We start from the raw sequence: 23631 nt of genomic DNA on the forward strand, positions 1-23631 counted from the left end.
GGCTGCAGGCAGAGGAACAGAGGGGGGACCAGAATACATTTGCGTCATTTTTTCAGTGGTCTTTTATAACTCTTTTCTAAAACTCCCTGCATAACTTCGGGTGTGTGTGGGGGGGAAGGTTAAAATTTTGTGTTTCTTCCTCTGTAAGGCAGCATTAGTGAATAATGCTTCCATGTTTTGCAGAGCTGTCAGGCAACATCTTGAGTATTTGTGGTCTGCAGAAATATTGGGTGCTGTGGACCCCCTGAGAGCAAAGCGTTTATAGGTAAGGGGAAGACAAATGCTCTGCTGGCATAAGGAAGGTTACAAATTGAATTTAGCAAGAATTTATTTGGGGACTGACCTGGTTTTGTAATTTCTTTCCTACATGCAAATAAGGGTGTGTTAGCAGAGTTTATAGGTTATAAAATTTGAGAGGCCATTTTCTGCACAGAGGGGAACGGATGCAGAGTTTAGTATGATTCAGAGAGCTCTGAAGTCTGTATGACTGGAAGCAGAATGAAACATAGCAGTACAAAGTGCAATATCATTCACCTAGGGACGAATATGAATGTTGTCTTTGAGGTCATCAGTTGGAAACAACCAGGAGGAAAGAAAGTCCTCATGGCTATGTTCATCTTAAAATGACTTGGGCAACAGTGACTCCTCCCACCCACCCAGTGCTATGATTATGATCTATCAGGCAAAATGTCTCCAAAAGTACGGGCAAATGTTTAAGCTGTCTGTAAAACATTAGCAAGAGCCTGTCTGCAACTGTAGTCACCTGCACTGAGGAAAAGTGAATTCCAAGTGGAAGAGGTATAGCCAAGGGCTTGTAAGGTGAGACACCAGAAAACAGAACAACTGTTATATGAAAAAACTAAAATATTGTGCCTTGATTAGTCAAGGAAAATGGTCTGAGAAAGATAAGACTACTCCCTTTAAATACCAAATGTCAAAAAAGTGGAATATATATTTTAAAAAATTTGCCTGTCTCATTTCTTTTCCTACCCCATGTAAAGGTTCCTGTGGCTCCCTTTCCCCTTCATTTAAAGCCCTGCTCTCCAGATCATTTACAGCTGCATTAACGTTATCCTGTTATTTTAGAGCTCCATGGGGCTGAAATAGTCAAAATATCAACCCCCATAGTTTTCTAGGTGAGAAAAATGGTGTTCAATTTTGAGTTTGTATTGTGATAAACCATGTATAGAGCATGTGCCAGTAAGCAGGAAAAGCTATTTTCAGCAAAAAGTTCTGCTTTTCCAATAAAATTAATCAGATTTTATTTATCAAAGCCCCATCCAGTCAAACCACAACTTAGGTTAGAGTAACCACAGGTGAAAACCTCACATAGAGCTTTAGCTTAGTGGGAGGTTTGCAGTCTCACAAAGGAATCCTATCTCCAGAAATAAACCCAGAGTTGCTCCTGCATTAATGGCTTGTTTTGTCTGGATGTCAATGTGTACTGAAAAAAAGGTAATGATGGATAATTATATCAGAGTGTGCATGAGCCATATCGGATGTAGAGATGGTCTGATTGACTTGGGTGTTGGGACTGCTGTGTGATTTACTTTTTCTGCTCTGGGAAACTAAGGGGCTTGCCAGAAGCTTTGTCAGTGTAGGGATTCTGTGTTATGGGGTTTGGTGAGAACCACATTGTTCCTTTGCTTTGAAAATAGTCAGACCCAAGGTTCACATTTCCATCTCTGCAGACTGTATCCAGCAAGAGAAAGCTGAGCTGAGGATGCTGTAGAGATTGCTTCAAGTGGGTTACATTGTGCTTTCCCTTCTGATTTTGTCCTAAAGGTGCAGGACATTAACAGAAAAAAGAAAAAAAGATAATATCAAATAAATTTTAAAAAAAATCTTGTAGGTGCTCAGGTCTGTTCTTTACAAATATGATAGCTCCATATTTATTTTCTAAATAATAAAGCAATTGGTATATTTAAAAATTCCTGCACTGTTTAGCTAGCAGGAATACAAACATTCCCAGCCTGAACAGGACTCCTGTTAGTTATACCTATGGAATTTAATTTTACTTTCTTTCTAAGGAGAACACATAAAGAAATTATTCGTGCCTATTTTATTTCTGGACTGCTGACCTTGTGTTATCATAGGGGTAGGATGTGTCCTATTTGTTCTGCTTGAACTCTGTGGTCTGTGCTCAAGACTCCCAGTCATTCAGAGAATCCATATCAAGCAGGAGAGATGAAAAACTCCCTGTCTCTCTGGCCAAGCTGATAAGATAATGCTGCTTCATTGCTACCATCCTAAAGCCTCCTTAACAGGCAGCCCCAGGCTTCTGGTAGAGTACAAGCAGTCTCTGTCCTTCCCCTTCTTCTACTTTAACAGCTAACCTTTATTTAGACCCAAGTCTTGGGAAGAATCTTCCTCCTCTTTTGAGGACCAGAGCTTTTTGTGGAACCTGGACAGCAGAAGGGCAGGAAGATGTGCTTCTGTTTGAGAAAAACTTTGGAAGTAGTAAAGGGAAAGCAGGTGAAGAGCTTGTTGCAGCTGAGAGAACGGGGGTGCTGCCAGCTTGAAGTATGTTTACTTTGTTGTAGCAGATGTGGCAGCATGGGGAGAAATAGTCAGCTGGAGAGAAGGATGGATCATGCATGAGGGAGAGAAAGCTATGGGAATAACAGGAGCTGCAGGATGATGGCAAGTGAGATAATGGGGAATAAGTAAACAAAGAGATAAAAGACAATGAATAAAAGTATATGACAATTCTTCTCTTATTTCTAGAGAAGAATTGTACTGAATCAAATAAGCTGGTCTGCAATGGTCTAGGATTGTGTATGTGAGAGTATTTGTTCTGGGATGATGGCAGTAATACCCCAGCCTTCTATGTGGTGGGTTTCACATGCTGATATTAAAATGTTGTGTAAAGACAATCTATATTGTTATGTTGATTCTGCAGCTAGAGAAATATTGTCTGTAAGGGAGAGAAAGAGAGAGGGAGAAAGAAAAAGAGAAAAAAATAGAGAGAAAAATGGGAAGAACAGGCAAGAAAAAGATTGCTAGTGTGTCCTAGGGTAGAATATAAAAACATGTTCATAGTGTGTGCATGTATGTTGCTGTAAAGAAATAAGTTGGTTTGAATTTCTTGGTCCCTAAAGTTAGGATGGGATGGAGAAAAGTTGCTTAGGTAATAAATATTTCTCAATTTTATCAACTCAATTGTGGTGAATGAATGAATGTGTGTTACAGCAGTCTGAGACCCCACGTGGGACAGTTATGTTTGTACAACAAACCTGAAGAGTTCAAGCTTTCACTTTCAAAGTCAAGCTTTCTAGTTTTCAGGACTGCAAATGTGAGTTTCTGTGTAGAAATAGGTCGTGGTTTTGAAACCAAACTTTCTAGAAAACATGTTGAGTAATCCGTGGTTGCCAGAGATATGCATTTCTTTGCACTTTTTGTCTCATCAATGTGTTAACTCTGAAAGCTAATGACTGCCATTTCACTATCAACAGACACAGTTTCAGGTCTGACTTTTTTAGCAGAAGGGCAGGAATGAAAGTCCTGTTCCTCAAAGGGGGTAGCTTGGTAGTCACTGCAACTGAAGGAAGGAGGAATTCAAGCAAAAATGGTGAAGCATTCTAAAAAAGCACTTATTTCCCTCGAGCAATGATCAGACATCACAACAAGTTGCTTGCATTCATGGTTTGTTTGTAGGTCATTCTAATGGCTGGACTCAGTCTCTTTTTTTTTTTTTTTTTTTTTTTTTTTGCACCTGCTGTTAATATCAAAAAGGAACCAGCTGTAGGTTTATGTTAGAACAAAATTTTACACTTAGAGCTGAGACTGGTAGTTGCATCAAAGAATTTGCCAGTAATGGAGCAGTAGGACTTTTCATGAACTGTTCAAGCCATGTGGGGGAAAAGTCTGCTTCTTTTTACTAGTTGTAAAATTTGGGAAAGTGAAGAAAGGGGTTGCAAGAGAGAGTTATAGGGGAAAGCTGACATCTCTGTTGTGACAATAGCAGTGTATACTCTGTGCTATGTGCTAGCAAGATGCACACACAACTCATGGTGAATGAGTACAAAATAAATCACTATTAACCTTTCCTTTTGGATTTTTGTTAAATCTGTTCTTTAGTTCATGTAAAGAATATAATTTTTATGCTCTGGTTGTGTACAGAATAGAAATAACTTGTCTGTAGAAGATAGCAAATTATAACAAAATCCTATCATAAATTAACTCTAGATTTCATTATGAAAACAAAAAGGTAGAACTACAGAAATGCTGATAATGGTTTTTTTTTTCTTGCAATGAAAATGGCTCTTCCAGCAGTACTAGGTAACAACACTGCTATTGCCTACCATGCCAACCATTACATCCTTTGCTGTTTGTGTTTCATTACTGCTTAGAGGCCCTGGTCCCAGGCCACGATCCTGCTGGACAGGATTCAAAAGACCTTTTTTGTATCAAAGAGCTTGCAATGTTTATGGTGCTTTTGGTTTGTAATAAAGCACCTCAGTAAAGAGAGCTGCTACTGGAGTTTTAACTTATTTAAAAGACAGTTTTTCTGGTGGGGTGTCCCCTACTTTAATAACAGTAACTTAAACCCAAGCAGCCATTTTGCTCTCTGAAAACCCTCTAAATAAAACCAATAAATATTTGTTCTTTGTCCTGCATAGGAAAGCACAAAATGCTAGATGGCTTCATAAGGTCTTGTTTGGCTTCTTTCATAGTATTTTATAGGGAAAAAATATGAGTACAATTATTGTAAATGTTTCTCTTTGTACATTGATACCAGCTCTTTTTTATTTCAAATTTTATCTTATTCTTTTTTTTATTACAATGTAATTGTAATAAAAATTGCAATATATCTACCTGAAAATTTTGTGATTAAAAATGTCCTTTGCCCATGAGGTATCTTCTTTCCATAAGAATTGCAGTTTTTCCCTGGAAAATAATGCTGAAAACTTCTCATAGTTTTGAGCATTTCTAAAAGGAAGTAAAAAAATTGGCAGGAAAATACAAGGTCTTCACAGCTTTATTAAAGTACCCACTATCATACATCACACAGCATAGCACTTCTAGAGAAAGTTTTATCATGTATAGTTCCAGCCACAGAGCCTTTCAGCTGTGTTGAAAGCTGAGCAGAAAGTGAAATGACATAGCAGAGCTGAACGAAATACTGAAAGTAAACAAGATATTTATCTACTTTTTTTTAATAATTATTTTTCTGGAAGTCAGTTATCTCTGAAACAAATCTGGACTTCTTAAAAATGTGGTTTTTTTATTTTCTGAAAGAATTGCCATTCAGTTTGTATCTCACAGTATTTCTTCTTCACCTGGAGTAGGTAATTCCCCAAAATATTTTCAAGATGGCTGCTAGCCCATGTTTGCATGTTACCAACACCTGCAGTTAATATTCATGTGGAGAAGGGGTGGCTTGGATGAGTGTTTGTGGGAATCAAAGAAAATGGCTGATAAATACCCCTTAAACAAACTTACTCCTTGCATGAGCATGGTGTTTCAGAATAGTCCTTTGTAAGAAAATACTCTTATGAAGTAAGAGATTCTATAAATTACTCTAAAGATTTATAGAATAAGACTTTAGGAAACATTGTCTTTTCTGGAGGTTTCTAATTCGTGATACCAACTCAGGAGCTGGATGGTAATTACTGTATTCTGTAAGATTATTTAGCAGAAAATCCCTGAAAAAACACCCCAATTATTGCTATCAACTTGCTTAGGACTTTTCTACAGATATTTTTACTTATACTTATTCAGCCTCAGAGTTTGGGTTTTAGCTGCATTTAGCCTTTTGTTGCCCCTGCCCCACTTTTCCAGCAGATTGCCTTCTCTCCATCTCATTGTGGCTGCTTCTGTCTCATCCACATTCAGGTGGTTGGTTCTGTCAGCTCCTCTACTGCTGTCATCCTACATTTTTATAAACTCCCTTTCCCTATGGCCTGTCCTATGTATTCTTTTTTTTTTTTTCAAGGAATTGATCATACATCGAAGAATGGACTCAGAATATAAAGATAAGAGGATTTACCAGGCAAAAGAGTGAGACCAGATAAAAGATGAGTCACTGTCATCCTTAAAATGGAGCCGACAGAATTGGGAAAGAACAGGTTTTTGGTTTTAAGCTGTATTTAATACCAAAAAAACCTTTGTTATAACTTGATTTTACTTTTTCCCCACAATGTTTTCCTTTAAGTATTTTGATTAATATTGCCAAATTATTGCCAAACAGGCTTATTTCCTGCATTCAAACCAGGCCTGTGCTTGTAAGTACAATGCACCTGCTAGCTTCAGTGTACTCTGCCTCCTGAATTCTTGTGAAATCACATTTACCCATGTAAATACTACTAAAATCCTTTGGTCGTGGTTGCAGTGACACAGGGCATTTGTACCAGAACCCTTGCACCAGGCACAAGGGAAAGCACCAGAGTATTTTAACTTGCATTTTGTTGTGTTTCAGAGTTTTTAAAATCCATTTTCCTTCAGGGGGAGGGGGTGTGGGGGGGGGATGATGCAGCAAATCTCACTGTTTCATATAGGAGTGGGTGAGATTTTCTGGTAAATGACGTGGGTATATGGTTAGTACCACAGTGGGATCAGTGATATCATTGCTCTATGGCAATGGAAATTTTGATGCTGACTGAGCAATGAAAACCCAGATAGACATTGATGAGCAAATGTGATTCACCACTAATTTATCCCCAGGTATTGAGATGGCCATGAAGCATATTTAACTTGTCTGCAAATCTGTATAATTTACAAATATATATGTAGAGAGCTTGAAAATTAATTTTCACTAACTTTTGTCTTCTAACTTTTCTCTGTGATTGCTTTTGCTTGCCCAGCCAAGAAGCAGGTGACCAATAAGGTATGAATTGCCAATGGCTAATGAATAATAATCAAATGAATAGTTTGTAAATAGCCCTTAACCTGAAAGCTGCTTTTCTGGTATATCTGATGATTTCTTACAAATCAAAATGTATTTTTCCTGTTTGATGAATATACAGGTACATATTTATACATGCACAACTGACATGCCTTGTAGAAGTACACAGATTTCCAGTCTGAGGCAGTGATATTTGAACAACTGCAGTTTGGATGAGCAGCAGTTGAGGAATTTAGCATAGACTAGCATAGTTAAACAAGATTTCTACAATTATAAATTGATGATGTAAAGTTTCAGTAATTTTCTTGATATTGACAGAACAATTTGGGACTAATCTGTCTAAAGGACCTGCTTTAATTTTTTCAGGTGACTGGCTCTTGGTTTTTGTCAATCATTTTAGTCTGATTAGATCTTTAAATTTAAACATTTTTGTACAAGAGTTTTTCTAATAAGAAATTGTTAATTGCTAAACAAACAGGCTGCAATAACAAAATACAATTCACTGAAATTGTTTCCATTAGTTAAGCTTTCTCTCAGAGAATTTAAATATTTGCTGAATCTCTAGTCATTGTGCAGCAGTTTTCAGGAAAAATGTAATGGTTGGACTGAAGGAAAAAAAAGCGTCTCGCACAAATAGGCATGCGAAATAGAAGTTATTAAACTATTTTGGTAAAGTCAAATGTACTAAGAGAAAGTGGATCACAAAAGCAGATTCAGTTTTCTTCATTTTAGTTCAGGATTTTTAGGCAACAGGTTTTAAGAACCATGCAGATGGAAACAGTTTAGTAAAACCTAAGTCTTCTTTTGTTTTGTGGGGTTTTTGTTTGTTTAATTAGAGTATCTAATCTGTTTTTGCATTCTAAACTTTTTGAAACTCGGTGGATTGTTTCTTCCTGTTACTGAACATTCAGCTGGCTGGAAATGCACTTTAATTTGAAAGCGTTGCTATTTTCAGAAGAACATCTTTTTCAGCGTTACAGATTGATACATAAAGACTCCAGCTTTAACAGGAGTTGGTGTGTATTCTAGCATTAAAAGAAGTCCTTAAATGATAAATATAAAATACTTGAACGACTTAAAACCCAAAAGCGTAGGTTTACACTGTTTTCAAAGCAGGAGTCGAAATTCGAAAGAGCGAGCCTAACTTTGAGCGGAAATAGGAAGACTGCCGTAGTTCGATGAGGATTCCCGCCGACACCTGGACCCGGTAATGCAGCACCTGGAGTGGTAGCGGACGGCGTAGAGGTCTGAGCTCCGGGAAGGTAGAGGAGCGAAACAGAATCTCCCGCTTTTCTGGTGCCCTGCTGGCAGCGGCAACACAAACATATTTTCCGCCAGTGTCCGCAACGTTTGCGGCGGTGCCCGCTCCATCCCCTCCGCGGGGCAGCGCCCGCCCGGGCTGCGCGGGAACCCCGCCGCACCTCAACAAAATCTGCTGCCAGCGGCACGGCGGCGGCCCCGCCTGGGTGGGCAGCAGCGCGGCGGCCGCTTCTCCGCCCGCTGGCGGGTGGGAGCGCCAGGGGGATGCGCCGTCTACCCGGGGAGAGCGGTTCCCTCCGCCCCGTCCAGGTAGCTGCGGGGCAGGAGCCCCGGGCGCGCTGTTCTGCCACGGCGGGGTGGCACTGCGGCGGGTACGAGTCCCTCGCAGCCGGACCCCGGAGATGCCCCCCGCGCTGGCGGTCGGCGCCGGGGGTGCCCCGAGGGAGCTCCTGCCTGGCGCTCGGACAGCCCGCGCTGAGCCCCACGGTCCCTCCGACGGCGGGGGCAGCCCCGCTGCCCGACAGCTGCCGCCGGGCGAGGGGAGGCGGCGGCCGGGCACCGCGGCCCCCGCCCAGGTGAGCGCCGCCGCTTCGGGGCGAGGGCAGGGGCGGCAAGGGCTGCAGCGGCTGTCCGGGTGACGAACGATGATGGCCGGTTCCCGGCGCTGACAGGGCTGGGGGCGCTGCTGTCCCGGGAGGGGACCTCGGGGGCGGACTGCCCGCAGCCCTGGGGCTCCGTCGTGCCGTCGGGCGGTGCGGGGCATCGGCTCTACGATGGCCGCGGTCCCGCTCGGCCCGGCCCGAAGCGAGCGCCCCGGCAGGGCTGAGGGGAGCCCTGTAGCCGATTGGTGATGCCGGCCACCCTTTCCTGCTGCTGGAGATGAACTCCGGTGGGCTCGGACCTCTCCTCCCGTCTTTCGGCGGCTGGCGCCCAGGGCAGGGAGAGTTTAGGGCGAAAACGAAATAAGCGCGGCGGGGGCTTTCAGCGCCGTCATCGGCCCCGCTCCGATCCGAGCCTGCCTTTGGGCTTCCCTTGGCCGGGCGTTCGGCCGGCGGCTGCCCCGCTGAGGGCCGCCGTAGCGCGTACCGCCGGGACGGGCGGGCTGCGGCCGGCATGGCGGGGTGAGGCGGCGGGGAGGGACCCCAAATGCCCAGGCACTCCAACGCGGGGTCGAGGTGGCGGCTGGCCAGCGCGACAGGTTCCACTGGCGAGCGACGGTGCCTGTGCTTGCGGAGCAAGGCCGGTGTCAGCCCTGGGGCCACACTGCCCCTGAGACCAGGGTCTAAGGCAGCTCCCCGCGGAGCCGGAGGGCTGGGGTTGAGGGGTGAGTGGCTGTCAGTGTGCCAAGTGGTGGGAAAGGCGGGGGGGACCTGAAGGAGACACGTGTGATGCTGAGCGTCGGGGAGGGTCTGTGCATCTTCGCGTAGAAACGGTGCTGGATGCCTTACAGAAACTGAGGGGCAGCTCTGGCGTCTCCATCCCAGGCACTGGAGGTCGTCTGCCTTTTAATCTCAGCGGCTGGAAATATATGTTTAAAATAATGACACCGCATAGGGAGGATCTTTTCCTCGTGTTTCTCCCCGCTTTCCCTTTAGGTAACCGCTGTGCCGTAGCTCTCATGTGCGCGCCTAGCATGAGAGGAAGGGAGGGAGGAAGGGAGGGAGGGAGCCTGGGAAGCGCTGGCTCCGCCAGTGGGCGTTTTCTGGTGGCCGGGGCTGGTGCTGGAAGCGGCACTGCAGTGACTGTATCTGCCTCTTTGCAGGCGAGCGCGCTCATAAGGGGCAATATTTGCCTTGCTCGAAGAAAATACAGATTGTTGCCGTTTTCTTGCTTTGAATGCGAGGTGGGAGCATGGGGGAAAGCGGACTTTAAAAGGGGATTGAAACCGCTTGGCGGTCAGTAGCGCCCTGTCCCCTCCGGCCTAAAGGGGGAACGGAAATGTGAGGATTTTATGAGGGCGGGGAGCCGGGGTACGGAGGAAATACTGCCCGGGAGTTGCCGGAGGGAACGCAGGACCGATCCGCGGTTGCCCCTTGTTTGGCTCCGTCCTTTTGCGGCTTCCCCTTTCGCTTTACTCCGGTATCTCTGCTAGACGTCCTGCCTTAAACTACCGCGAAAGGGAGGGAAGAGCGGAAGCATGTCCAACCCGGAGAAGCGGATCTTATCCCGCCCCTCGGCCCCCCTGGCTGCAGCACCCGGGGAAAAGCCCGGCTCCGGCAGCAGCCCGCTCCACTCCCATGGCCAGAGCGGTGGAGGTGGAGGCAGCGGCGGGTCTCCTCCTCCTCCCCCCGCTCCTGGAGGCGACTCGGCTCCCTGCAGCTCCCTCTCTCTCCTCCTAACAACCACCACCAGCAGCAGGAGCCGCTCTGCAGGCACAGCCTCCTCCGCCGTCTCCGCCAGCATCGTCTCTAGAGCGGCAGCGGCTCCTTTCTTCGTTCCAATCCCCTCCTTCTCCTCCGCTTCTCCATCTTCTTTTTATTTCTTGCCGCCGCCTCCTCGTTTCCCCTCCTCGTTTTCCTTTAACCTCACAAGTCTCCAAGGGAGGGAAGGAGGAGGAGAGGCAGCGAGAGCGGGAGGAGGAGGTGGAGGAGGAGGAGGAGGAAGAAGAGATGTTGGCAGAGCAGCAGCAGCAGCAGCTCACTTGATCGCCCATCCAGGCGGCAGTGGCAGGAGGAGACTCTTCTGTTCTTCCTCCATCCAGGGCTTGCTGCTCCGTTCCGCAGCCGGCGGCCCCCGGCAGCACCACTCCCGGCTCCTCCTCTCCCCAGCCGCCTCTCGCCCGTGGTCCTGCAATTCCCTCGGTGCTGCAGCAGCAGCAGCAGCCCGCGGCGACGGGATCCGAGGAGGCGACGGCCCCGGCGGGAGCAGGACTCCTAGGCGGCAGCAGCGGCAGAGAGGCGCCTTCTTCTCCTTCGCGTCTCCCCTGCTCCTAGGGCCAGACATGGAAGATGGATCTAATTCTGCAAGCTGCTTTAGGAGGTTTACGGACTGTTTCTTGAATACAAGTAGGTACCGGAGCGCTGTGCCCGGCGACGGGTCGCGGGTGTCTCGGGGGAAGGCGAAGGGCTGTGTCCGAGGCTGGGTGCATGCCTTGTGGAAAGGGCATTTCTTTGTGAGTGGGGGGGAGGCGAGGACACAAAGGGGCCGTATACGTGGGGCGTGCGTGGACGCATGGAGGAGCGGCCGGGTGTGTATTGAGGATGCACGGACAAAGGGGATGCTCGATGTAATTGAGTGCTCTTTGTGGGAGCTGGCTGTTAACGCCTCGAGGATTTCGGCATCATTCCGGGATCAGATAGCTCTACGTATATGAATGTCAGTCTTTAGCTTGGTACATGCTTAATTTGCTCAGGAATGACACGTAGGGGAATGGAGACTGTCCCCCCCTACTTACTTGAACAAGCAGTAAGGAAGCATTATGGTATCGGCAGTTGACAGAAAAGCGGCGGCGGAGGACCGAAAAGGGTGAAATGGATCGCTTCTTTCTGCATCCCCCGTCAGATCTGCCACGCGCGTTCACATTCCATATTTCTGATTCGGCTTTGGTACCGGGTGCCGCCTTCCCCTGGCCGTGGCTCGTTGTAAGGCGGGCCAGGAGTCCGAGAGGAAACATGTGCTCCTTGCTACGGGGGGCTGGCGCTGGAACGGGCATAGTGACCGGCTGGGGGGGGGGTGCTGAATAAAGGGGGAATTGAGGCGCTCCACAAAGGGCGCCCCGTAGCCAGCCGTTCCCAAACCCTGGCCGGCTCCCACCGAACCCGAACGCGGGGGAAGGGCGCGGGGCCGCGGTCGCCCCGTGCCGGCAGGCGGGAGTGGGGCCGGAGCAGCCGCTCGGCCTCCTCTCGGTGCGGGGCTCGGCGAGTGCCCTTCCCGTGCTGGCCGGGGGAGCCCGGCGGGAGCGGCCCGAGCCCTGAGGCGGGGTGTGGGAGCGAGGAGGAGGCTTCGTGTGGCACAAACTCCCCGTTCGCAGGGACGTGCGGCCCGGCTGCCCCTCGGGTGTCTCGCCCTCCCGCCTCCGAGGCGCTTCCCCGGCACGCCGCCCTCCGCCGGGTGGGCGCCGCGGGGCTGGGGTGGCCTCGGAGCGGCCGGGGCTTCGAGCCAAAACCTCCCGGGGTCTGGCTGCCCGTGTACCCCATCAGCCCTCAGTTGTAGCGGCCCGCCGGAAAATGTGCTGGGGTTCGGTGTGGTCATGGGACTAAAGAATTTACAAGCGGAGCATGTATCAGGGCTGAAATAATTTTTTTTTTACCAAGGAACTTTTTTTTTTCCTTGTCTAGTATTTTGATGCTTAGGGTGACTTCAGTCAGCTGTGGTTATATTTTCCTTTTGAGACAGCTTCTTAGTTTGTGGACCTATGCCTAAAGGTATCCCTAGACTTGAATTGTAATCTGTTAGTATACTTTGATAAAGGTGGCTTTTTGGATACAGGTAAACCATGTGGAGTTCACTGGGGGGAGGTGAGAAGAACTACAGAGATGTTCACTGAAACCTTGTTATCTGTTTTATTGCTTAGAGCTGTCTTGAGCACAAGAACCCGCAAGTGTGGTAGTACTTGTGTTCCAGGGCAGAGGTGAATAAAGATGATTATGTATTTGCTGCACTGTCTTTTTGAAACTTTATTCAATAGTTAATTATGTTACAGAGCTACATACTTGTTTAGTCTTGAGACCTGAAGGGCAGCCTAAGCTCTTCCAGTTTTAATTTGCTTTGTGTTTGGGAGAGGTAGAATGCTGCCATGAGTGTGGTATGATGCTGATGTTTTAAAATAAGTGGTCCTGAGAGCAACGGACTGAGGCAGGGAATGTGTATCATGTAGGGCAATTCACTCCTTGCTAGACCAGGAAAAAGATGATGTGGAAAACATCAGCTTTGTTCAAAACACAGTTTTAAAAGCAGTAGTGAATTCAACTTAAGCTATTTTATGAACTCTTGAACACAAGAAATTTGGTCGTCTTTCACTGAATGTGACCTCTGACTGAAGATTTTCCGGCAGGCAGGAAAGGAGCAGAACTATTCTTTCCCCTGTGAGTTTACTGACGTCTAAGAAGACATGCAGCTTCTCTCTGTGGAAACACTTTTCCATACTCTGCAGCCTGCGCTCATGAAACTTTCAAGAACTCAAAAGTCTGATATTCTCTGCTCCTCTTTTGAGTGTGATTGAAACTGACCAATGGGCTCAAAAGGTATTAGTGAGGCCAGGCAGATGGATGGACAGACATCCACATGCGGTACATATGTACGTATGTGTACACTTCCCTCCCTCCCCGAGTGATTGCATAAATCTGATTTCCTTAGGAAACCAGGCTGAAAAATGGAGTGGAGGGAAGTCAAACAAGATACTATTCAGTTCCAGTGCAGCTACTGCAGAGAGCACTTGTCCAGCTGTTTGGAGTACTGTGCACAGTCCTGGTTACAGTGCAGCTGGAAGGCTATCATTGTTTTGAAGAGGATGAGATCATGTAAAATAATGAAGATAATGTGCTGTGTCTCATAGCTTTTGTCTCCTGAATTTTATTTTATGTTCTAAATCATACCTATGTACATATATATGCTCTTTGACTTTAAAGACAAAAAAAGAAGCCTAAATATTTTTGCAGAGAACCTGAGGAGTTCTGTAGGGAAGAGAATTGAGATGAATCCTTCTGGAAAGAAGATTTAAAAGTGACATAACAGAATCCTCAAGAGTGGAAAACAGTGAAATTGCTAGAGATGTGTTCTTCTTTCATCTCTGAGCTCTTTCAACTTGCATGCTCTCCAGTCAGGATTTTGTTAGAAAGATTATTTTTATTATTGTTATTATTAAAATTTTAGGTTCCGCAATACTCAGTTTGTGCCATATCTGGCTATTTATCTTATTAAAATTCGTAATGAAGCACTGGACTGCAGAAGCTTATGTGAGCTTCATGTGGTGTATGTTGTTTTTCTTAACTGTTTAAAGTCTTGGTGCATAACACGGTGTTTTAAGAAACTTCTAGTATTGAACATCCTGGATCAATACTCCAGTGGAGTTCTGTCATATTTTGAATTCTGCAAGTTGCCAGGTATTCCAGTATTTCAGGTCCCTGGGAAATGTCTTACTTTTAGGGGAGCATCCTATCTTCCTTCCACATTCAAGGTCTTCTCTCATGGTGCTGGTGTAGCATATGTCATTTGTGTCCCATGAGTCTACTGGTAGGTATAAGTTCTTTACAGTATGTGGGCTTTCTGCTTGTCAGAGGATTAACAGAATATTGTTAGTATATACAGTTATCTTTTTTCTGGCTTTTTCAGTCCATACCTTCACATGTCACAGAGACTTTCTGATTAAGCAGCACTCTAAGAAAGAATAAACACAGTAAGATCTGTAAGATAAGTTCAGGAAAAAAATAGCAATTAAAATTCAAATAATGTCAAAGGTATTCCTGTTACTTGATCTAGTGGGAAAGTTAATCTTGTCTTGAATCTTGTTTTTCCCTGGTCTGTGTATTCATTTTTTTGCAGTCAGGGTGTTAAATGCTGATCTTCAGCAATCATCCCTTGTGTGAAGGTGGGCAGAATTTTTACAATTAAATCATGCTTAAAATTTAGATGAGGTAAAAAATGGAATTGTCTCTGGTTTGCACCCCATGGATTCTGACTCCAGATTAATTGAAAGCAAAATTATCACTAAAGTAGGATATAGTTATGATAAGTGAAGTCATTCAACATCTCCCATCAGGACTGGTGTTTCACATTTTGCATTAATGTATAGGAACACCATGTATCCCGGTCTGCAGCACTGCCATTCTATTTAGCGGGATAGCAGAACAATACGTAGGGCAGACAGCAAGGAATGGCAGGGAAAGGTAATGAACACCATGCAAGCACAAGCAGTTAACAGTGGAGAAAGGCTTGCTTGGTCAGGTCAGGTATTTTTACAAGTGGTTGTCTGTAAAACATGCGGTTCCCATTTGGAATATCTAATGTCCTGTTCCTTTGACTCCACAGCTCTGCTGCCTGTGTTTGCCTGATGGCTTGGGAGTACCTAGCACTCATAAGCCTTGAGAGAGGAGGTAACGCCTTCCCTGTTAACTCAGTAACCTTGCTCCTCCTGTGAGATGGACTGTGGAAGGTGTGATTATGCACAGTGGGATAGTTTAGATGAGTTGGGAGATGATTTCTTTTTGCCACTTGTGTGAGGAGGATGGCAGTTTATTTAATATTCTAACACAAGGCTGGCAACTTCATTCACCCCATTTGTGTCCTTCTCCCTTTTGCTCATGTTTAAGCCACCGTCATGAGCTGGACATGGTGAAAACCTGATGCGTAAAGATGAGTTTTTATTCAGCATGTACATGGCTTAGTGACTTGATTTTGAAACAGTCGTATGAATGCTTATTTCCACTAATGATCTAGGCCATATACCTGGCTGACTTGCTCTTATATCATCTGTCGTAAAGATCAGTACAGCAGTAACTTTTGTTTAGTTTAAGATTCTGTGCTGTATTCTAATACAAATATATTAACACCAATGTTCTCTCAATATTAGGAAATCATGGACTTAGTTCTAGACTCAGAAAGTTAAGAATGAGAGTCTGTAAGTGAGTGGATTTATGACTTGGAAAGGGCTTATGCAGCCTGTTGATTGATATTAACATTACCTGTATTTAAAATTGTATTTCAGATTTAGTTTAGTATCAGGTCGTTATTTAATGCTACTTTAAAAAATATTTGGATTTCAAGTCATTCTGTTTAATAATTTAGAATTTTTTTTTTGCTTGTTTTATAATATCATAATTTTTGATTGCTGGGACTATCATTGTATCCTAAAGGAAAGCTAAAATCATAAGTAAAAAATATTTAAAGAGAAAAAAGGCTGTTTGAGGTTTTTAAAATTGTTTTTATACTCCCTCTGCTGGCTGTTTCAAATACAAGTACCTGTACTCGAACACTGTTACTAAATCTGATTTTCTTTTTGCTGTTTTATCAAGTAAGTAGTAAAGTGTGTTGATTTCAATTTTTTTTTAATAATTAAAAAAAAGTATAATTGTTAAATGAAGAAACACTATTTGCAGGAATGGGAAGTCTGGCACTTTTTTTTATGGAACAGTGTTTCCATTTTTGTTATACCTTGTATTGATTTTAACTCTTGTCCTAAAAACAATTTAATCTTTGTGTGTGTTGGTCACATCTTCACTAGTAAATTTCACAGAAATAACCATTCATATATTGTTCCAAAAGATTTGGTTAGCTGTTTCATTTGTTGTAAGAAATTGACTGTCCAGCTTTGAAGAACAGCTGTGATAAAACCTAAGTAGTTATGATATGTTCTGTTAAATTAAAAAAAGGTAAAATCCAGTAATGAGTTTGACTTACTTCTACATAATTAGCTACAATGCCACACTCAAAGTGTTCTGCAGATGTAATGAATAATTTCTTAAGGTACTGGTTTTGTTATAGTAGTGTACAATAGCGTTTATCCAAAATATTTATAGCACCCAAAAATTGTAATTTATAGGAGCTTCAGAGGTTATATACAAGGGTTGCTTTATATATTATAGAAATGAAGGCATTGCATTCCCCATGAGTGCCAATTATGGCTAAAACAGTTCAGTATTTCTTGTTGGTATTTCTGCTAAAGATCCGGCCTGCTCTGTAGTTTGTCCTCGCTTGTGCTGGTGCTTGGCTTCCCACGGCCAGAGTTTGAAGAGTGCCTCCTACTGTTTAGCAGCTCTGAGAGTGCTGCTGCCTTTGCCATCTGAAGGCTCTCGCAGCTCAGCCTCGCTTGGCTTGGGGATGTGACAAGTTGATGCAGTTGAACCTGACAACTGTGTTGAATCAAGTCTCAGCTTTGAGCTCTGCTATTAAATGATGCAAGGTTTTTTTCTTTCTAATTTGTTTCAAGGTGAGGACACAAGATTTTCATCCTGGCAGGTGGGCTTCCCTTGCCATCCTTGTCCCCTTTTAAAAGCTTGTGAGAAAGTGCCATATTTCTGTGGTTTCTTCATCACTTCTTGTCAAGCTGTCATAATCAGTGTGGGAGGAACCAGCCTGGCTGGTGTTTATTGAAGACTTTGGCTCCTGCTATGCCAGACAATGTAATGATGTGTTGCACACTCAAATGAGGCAGTTCAAAAGGCAGGTAACAGACTCACCACCATGACTTTGTTAACAAATGAACATTCCAAAATGCTCATAATGTGTTTGCTTTTGCAGGAGAGGGACAATCTGGTTAACAAGTTCTAAATTTTTACCGTAAAGTTGTGCATTAATCTTTACTTTTTTGCACTCTATGAATACTTTATTTCAACACTGAAGTATGCTAATTATGTCTTAAAAAAAAAAAACTTGGAAAGAACATGAATTAGTTAAAAAAATGTATCACTTACGAAGAACACTTTTATTTGCAAATTCTTTTAATGAATCTTTTCTCAGTGATTTATTGCTGCAGGAAGCTTTCTTAAGTCCATCTCCTAAGCACCTTGTCACAGGTGGCATTAAGAACAAAAACCAGTTTTTACAAATTTCATGTTCTTTTGGAAAACACATTGATAACAAGTTTTAGAGATTTTTAATAATAAAATCTCACATCATTAAGAGATGCCAAATCTTACGGCTCAAAAGGACTAGAGTAGGGTCCATGTTTCAGTGTATCAGTTATCACAATGTATCACTTGAAGACTTCCTGAAGTAGTTCTGGCTCAAGAATACTAAACGAGAAGGCTTGTGGCTATTATTCACTGCCTTCAGAGAACACATAGTAATGTTATTGATATCTAATTAAAATATTAATAAAAAATTCTACCTCAATGTAGAAGCAGCAGTAGTAATTCTTTGGTGCTGGGACCCAAAGAAGAGATTGTCAGGGTCTGAGACCAGTTACTCCACCTTCCATCTGAAAACTGTTAATGTTTTCATTAGCACTTATTGATCTAATTTCTTGTTTCTTCATTATCAACCAACTCCCATGCAACAGAGCTGTACTTCTCTTAACAAAGTTTATTCAGCTGGTAATAATTTCAGCATTCTTCCTTCCTCTATCCTTTCACTTGCATCAAAAAGAAATCCCCTAATGTCAAGCCACAAATACTTCCTAAAGGAAACTTTTGCATATGAAGTTCTAATAACTTTGTACAGAAATATCACATCTCTAATCCTTCTGACCCATTCATACCCAAAGTAGCAGGTATTTGTAGCTGCTGACAAGCACTGCTATACTTACCTTAGTAATACTGTTTGCTTTGCTTCACCCTGTGGGGAAGCTTCCAAATTGGCAGGAAAGAAGCCACTTTCTTTGTCATGTATATTTTAGTAGCATTTCTGCAACACTGTGGTTCAGAGAATAAGATGTTTATCCTGAATTATGGTGGCTAAATATGCATCCTTTTTATTCTTTTATGGTTTTCCTAACTGCCTAGTTTTTATATCTCCATTGTATTTCTTCCATAGTGTCCTATTTTATTTGCTTCCAAACTGGATAAAGCTACTTCTCTTTCTTCTAAAGGTCTTTGACTTAGTCTTAAAAAAAAAAAAGTGTCTCAATATTTCACTAATGATTTTTTTTTTTTTCCTAACACATAGCAGTTAAGTTTATGGTAACTCATTATTTTACTTACACTGGGTTTTTTTGTGTTTATATTTTGGTTTTCTTTCATGCATATACAGATACCTTGGCAGCTTCTCTAGAGTGAATTATTTTTTGGAACATAGCTCTGTCAGATGTCCTTTCTTTGCATGCCTGTCTTTCAGTTGTATCTGTAATTTCAGCTGTATATTACTTCCCCCTTGTCCACCCATAAGCTTATTTTAGCTGATGTTTCCTTCTTGATTGCTGAATTGTGTTGATTTTGTTTCTTCCTGCAGTAGTCTGGTGTCTTATACTGTCCTTTTTACAGTGTTTTTGTTTTCCCCAACTACTTTTGTTGCGTGAAGGCACTATGGTACTATTATTCTTCTTCTGGTATGGTTCACTTAAACAGTATTGTCTGGATTTTTTTGGTAAGAAGAAATTTTGCTTGGTAGTTTGAAAATGCTCACGATGTGTTCTGTATTTGCAGTGACTCATTGTATTTCCTAATCCGCCACTGTCTGCCCAGCCCTAAGTGTGATGTCAGTAGAAATTTTTTCTTGCTTTTTTTCGAGCACACGTAGGACTGATGAAAGTTACTGTTTGATGTAACAGGAAACTGAACTCATCTGTTCTCAAAACAGGCACTGCCTTAGCTAATATGCTCAGGTTTCATCATGCCAGGCTTCCGTGTCTCATTCTTGAGAGCAAATCGCTTTTTTGTGGATGTGTCTCAATGTTTCTGTTTCTTCAGACTTCAGATTTCACCAATAGACTCCTGAGACAACTGCTCTTGGAATCTGCTTTTTCATGGATCTTGAGTGTTAAATGTAGTTCTGTGGCCTCATTATTATGAATGCAAGAAAGTGTTGGGATTAGAGGTGCTGTTTTGAGAAGTGCTTTGAAAATATCAGAGAGTATGGGTGACCTGCAGTCTCCAACGTTTATAGAACAGTGCATTCCCTGTACAACTTCTGGCTTAGCTCTTGTGAAGGTGGAGAGAACAGCATCATTTGGCATGCTGCAGGAACTTTCATAGACTCTTTGTGGGTAGGAATGTCCTTGTAGATTGAGTGTTTCTTTCAGACCTTTTTTTGACTTTTGTTGGAGCTATACGCAATGCTTACGCTTTTTGAACTAAGCACAGAGGATGTGGGCTTGAGCTTTAGTCCTGTCTATTCTGCTTAATTTTTAGCATGCTCCTTGGTCCAGTTTAGGCTGAGGCCTAATTGCATGCATGTTTGGAGTAAGCAAAGGCAGACTGTTCCCAAAAAGCACTGGGAATTATGCTTGCCTCTTTGGACCTTGTGAAAGGAAAAGAGTTTAGCTTTGCAGACGCAAGCTGTGTCATGCCCCTGTACTTTGTAGCTAAGGATCAGGCTCTGGGCTGTTTTAATTACTTGTTTAGGGACACAGCTCTGTGGACCAGCAGAGGAACCAAACAGTCTAAACTGTGGCAGTAGGCAGACCTTGTTTCTACAGACCAGGTTCTCCTAGGGAATGAACTACAGGTTCTACAAAGTCCTGAATGAAAGATGCATCCAGTGAATAAGGGACCATATTGGAGGACATGGGTTGCTGCCTGAGTCAGCACAATTATTTATATTTTCTGTCTTTGTTTCCTGGACTTGCTGCTTTGAAAGGATTTTTGGAAGTTGTGACTAAAATGTGTATGTGAATGTTCATAGGAGAACAAGAAGACACAAAGTTGATCAGTTGACAAGGATGAATGAAGTGTGTGTGGTGATATCACATATCTTAAGTTAATGAAAGATGATGGAGACTTGTCCATCTAAGACAGCAGTATTGAAGGGACAAAAATCAGAAATAGAACAGGGAGAAGACTGGAATGGTAAGAGGAGTTTAACATATTTATTGCTTAAAGGAATGCAATTACAGCAGAAGAAAATGTTCATCCTTATAGGGAAAGCTATTTATAAACTTTAAGAGGTTTCTTTTGGGGTAGATGAAAGGCTTGATATGTAAATATCTCCCAGGAAATTATCAAATTTCAAGGGAATCTCTTCAATGAAGCATAAGATTTGACTGAAGTAAAAGATTACTGTTTTTTAAGTGTGAGTGTTACTTTTCTTTTTAATGTCACAAATGCTTTCTTTCTGCTTAACTATTAACTTTTTCCTCCTTAGTAACAACACAAGTGTGCCTGGTGAATATTACATACTTTATGAATGTACTAACAGATAATATTTTAATTTATTTCTTTATTTTTGCAGCTTAATATTATCTTCATGAATAAACCAGCTGCTATTTGACAATCTTTTGTTTATGCCAGCTGAGAATGTCCTTTACCATTGTTTTTTAAGGTTGCTCTGAAAGTTTTGCTGTTTTACCCCATGTGGTTTTAATTTTCTTTTCTTTTTTTTTTTGAATGATTTAATTGTAGTTTAATAACTTATCCAGCTTGTTCCTGCTTTTTTTTCCCTAACAGTTTATTAAAGTGTAATTCTGGCTACATGTAGAGCACATGCCCTTCTCTGTCTCTTAACATGAATGGCCTTGGGTGGCTTTGGCTGTGGATATGTTGTGAGTATAGAGTATAGCTAACATCACTGTGGTTGGCTGCTTTGATGATGGTGACCTTGTACTTGTCCATGACAAGCCTTGGTTCTTGTTTACCAGATGATGTTGCAGGTGTTACCTTCTGATTTGACTGCAGAGCTAATTTTTTGTGTGCTTTTGTTCATTCAGCTGTCTGTACTTCTTTAAAAAATATGTTGAACTACTCTCTTAGCACTTTGCAACATCTTGTCTTAACAACTTGTGTTTGAATCAAAGCAGCTAGCCGTTCTGCTGTGCCAAGAAACACTTTTTCCCAAGCACTTCTAAAAAGGAGGTTTATGTTTCTCTTGTTTCACAATTCTTTTGCTGTTTATGGAGCTGAAGGGAGGAATGGTAAGAAAGTTGAAATTTGCTAGATATATCAAAATTGAAAAGAGAACATGAGAACAATTACACAGTTATATTGAACAATATTGGAATTTTTGAATTATTTTGCCAGAACATAAATTGTTAAAGCTTAAGCTTTGTTTAAATATAGTTCTGTTCTGAACTTCGCTTTGGAAATTAAACTGAGTTGACAAACTGATTTTAAGTCCTCTACAAAGACTTTAGTATTGGCTTAAACTCATATGATTTTCGTATGTTTTAGATGTCAGAGATGAGCTCTGGCAAGTCTACTAGTGGCAACTGAGATACTTAACCTGTGCTTCTTTGCTTGAAGTCACAACCAGCTCAGCAGAGGTAGCAGAAAAAAGGCTCAAGCACATTATTTGGCTTCCTAACCTGTGATACACGCAGAGGTGAAGGTCAGCTGACTTACTGAGCTGTAGGCTGCTGTGATGGCTGAAGAACTGCAAAGGTGTCCTTGGGTCCTACTCACATGATGGTAATCTCTAGAAGCAGAGTGCAAAAGGCTGTTAGGAACAATGAGGACATAAAGTGTTACGCCGTCTTCCTTCATTCCCCTTTCTGTCTGTTAATTCTGGAACATGTCTGATCCCAAAGCAGGCTGTTTCAGGGGTCTGAGATCTGTTAGGTGCTTGTTGACTGTCTCTGGTGTAGAGTAAGTTTTCTATTAGTTAACTTCCTGAATAAGTTCAGGAAGTTGAATTTCTGGAGTCAAAGGGTCACTCACTGGTGCTGATGGGAAGCCTGGTGACACGTCAGCCTGTTGCTGGGAGCTGATGACAGGATAACCCCTTTCATCAGCAGCTCATCTTAGATCAGCTTGACTGTGCTTGTACACTTACGCCATAGTTTCGTGGTCACTTGAAGTTCACATAAACTAACCCTCCTGTTTAAATAAATGGCCTAATTCTTCCTCCTTAAGGCTGTTCTTTCTACACATGAGTCCTCCTCCCCTTGTGCAGACATGTTTATGTGTTGGGAGTGTATATTTAAAATATGTTATTTAACATGGAAGATGGGGATATAGCATGATCGATTTAATGTAAATTCTGCCATCTTGGAAGTCAGCTTTATGAAAGTTTCTGCTTATAAGCTCAGGGTTTTTTTTGGTCTGGTGTTTGGTTTTTTTTTCCTCACAGGACTTTCGCTTATCTTGCCCAGTACTTTACCCAGCCCAGAATGTGCATGATGTTGATAGGAAGTGTTACTTGGTATCTTCTTTTTTTTTTGTAGCAACCCCCAAATCCTTCTAATTCTACTGTGAAGACCTTTTACAGAGATGGAGTTGCTAGTTTTCTTTCGGGCTTTTCTACTGATCGTGGTTGCATGAAAGTTTTGTGGGCATGAAATAAGTTTTTTTTATAGAATCATAGAATATACTGAGTTGGAAAGGACCTGCAAGACCACTGAGTCCAGCTACTGGCCCTGCGCAGAACAACCCAAAGAATCACATAATGAGCTTGAGAGCACTGTCTGTGTGCCTGAGGGCATTGTCCAAACACTTCCTGAGCTGTCAGGCTGGTGCTATGACCACTGCCCTGGGGAGCCTGTTCCAGTGCCCAACCACCCTCTGGGGGAAGAACGTTTTCCTAATATCCAGCCTAACCCTCCCCTGACACAATCTCAGACCATTCCCTTGGGTCCTGTCACTGCTCACCACAGAGAAGAGATCAGTGCCTGCCCCTCCTCTTCCTCTAATGAGGAAGTTGTAACTTCAGTGAGGTCTCCTCTCAGTCTCCTGTTCTTGAGGCTGAACAGACCAAGTGGCCTCAGCTGTTCATCATATGGCTTCCCCTCAAGGCCCTTCATCATCTTGGTTACCCTCCTTTGGATGCTCTGTAATAGCTTTATATCCTTTTTGGTGCTATGGGACAGTAATAGTCTCTTGTCACTTGCATATTACTGAAGAATGCAAAAGGAAAGGGATTAGGCAGAAGTACAATATCCACTAGTTTCCTTGGTCAGTCAATGGTTGGATATAACCTGAAATAATTATATCCACCACCCCTACCCAGCCCCTGCCCCAAGCACTGAGTGAACACAAACCAGTTTTCAAAACAAGCCTGGAAGT

The 23631-nt window shown here is 43.0% G+C and overlaps 1 protein-coding gene across 4 annotated transcripts in view; it reads left to right on the forward strand.

Moving 5' to 3' along the window:
* Positions 1 to 23631, forward strand: part of PDE10A (phosphodiesterase 10A) — a 354429-nt gene that overhangs the window by 169847 nt on the left and 160951 nt on the right. For 2 of the 4 annotated variants that reach the window (XM_048296770.1, XM_048296772.1), the window contains exon 1: positions 9850 to 11112. The exons of 1 other annotated variant lie outside the window; for it this stretch is intronic. In XM_048296770.1, coding sequence (XP_048152727.1) covers positions 10245 to 11112 — 868 coding nt within the window. In that variant the 5' untranslated portion in view covers positions 9850 to 10244. Of the gene's footprint in view, positions 1 to 9848; positions 11113 to 23631 lie in introns of those variants that run through there. One more of the 4 variants, XM_048296771.1, reaches the window with a different exon arrangement.

The sequence above is a fragment of the Corvus hawaiiensis genome, chromosome 3, assembly GCF_020740725.1.
Source record: "Corvus hawaiiensis isolate bCorHaw1 chromosome 3, bCorHaw1.pri.cur, whole genome shotgun sequence".
Lineage (NCBI taxonomy): Eukaryota > Metazoa > Chordata > Aves > Passeriformes > Corvidae > Corvus > Corvus hawaiiensis.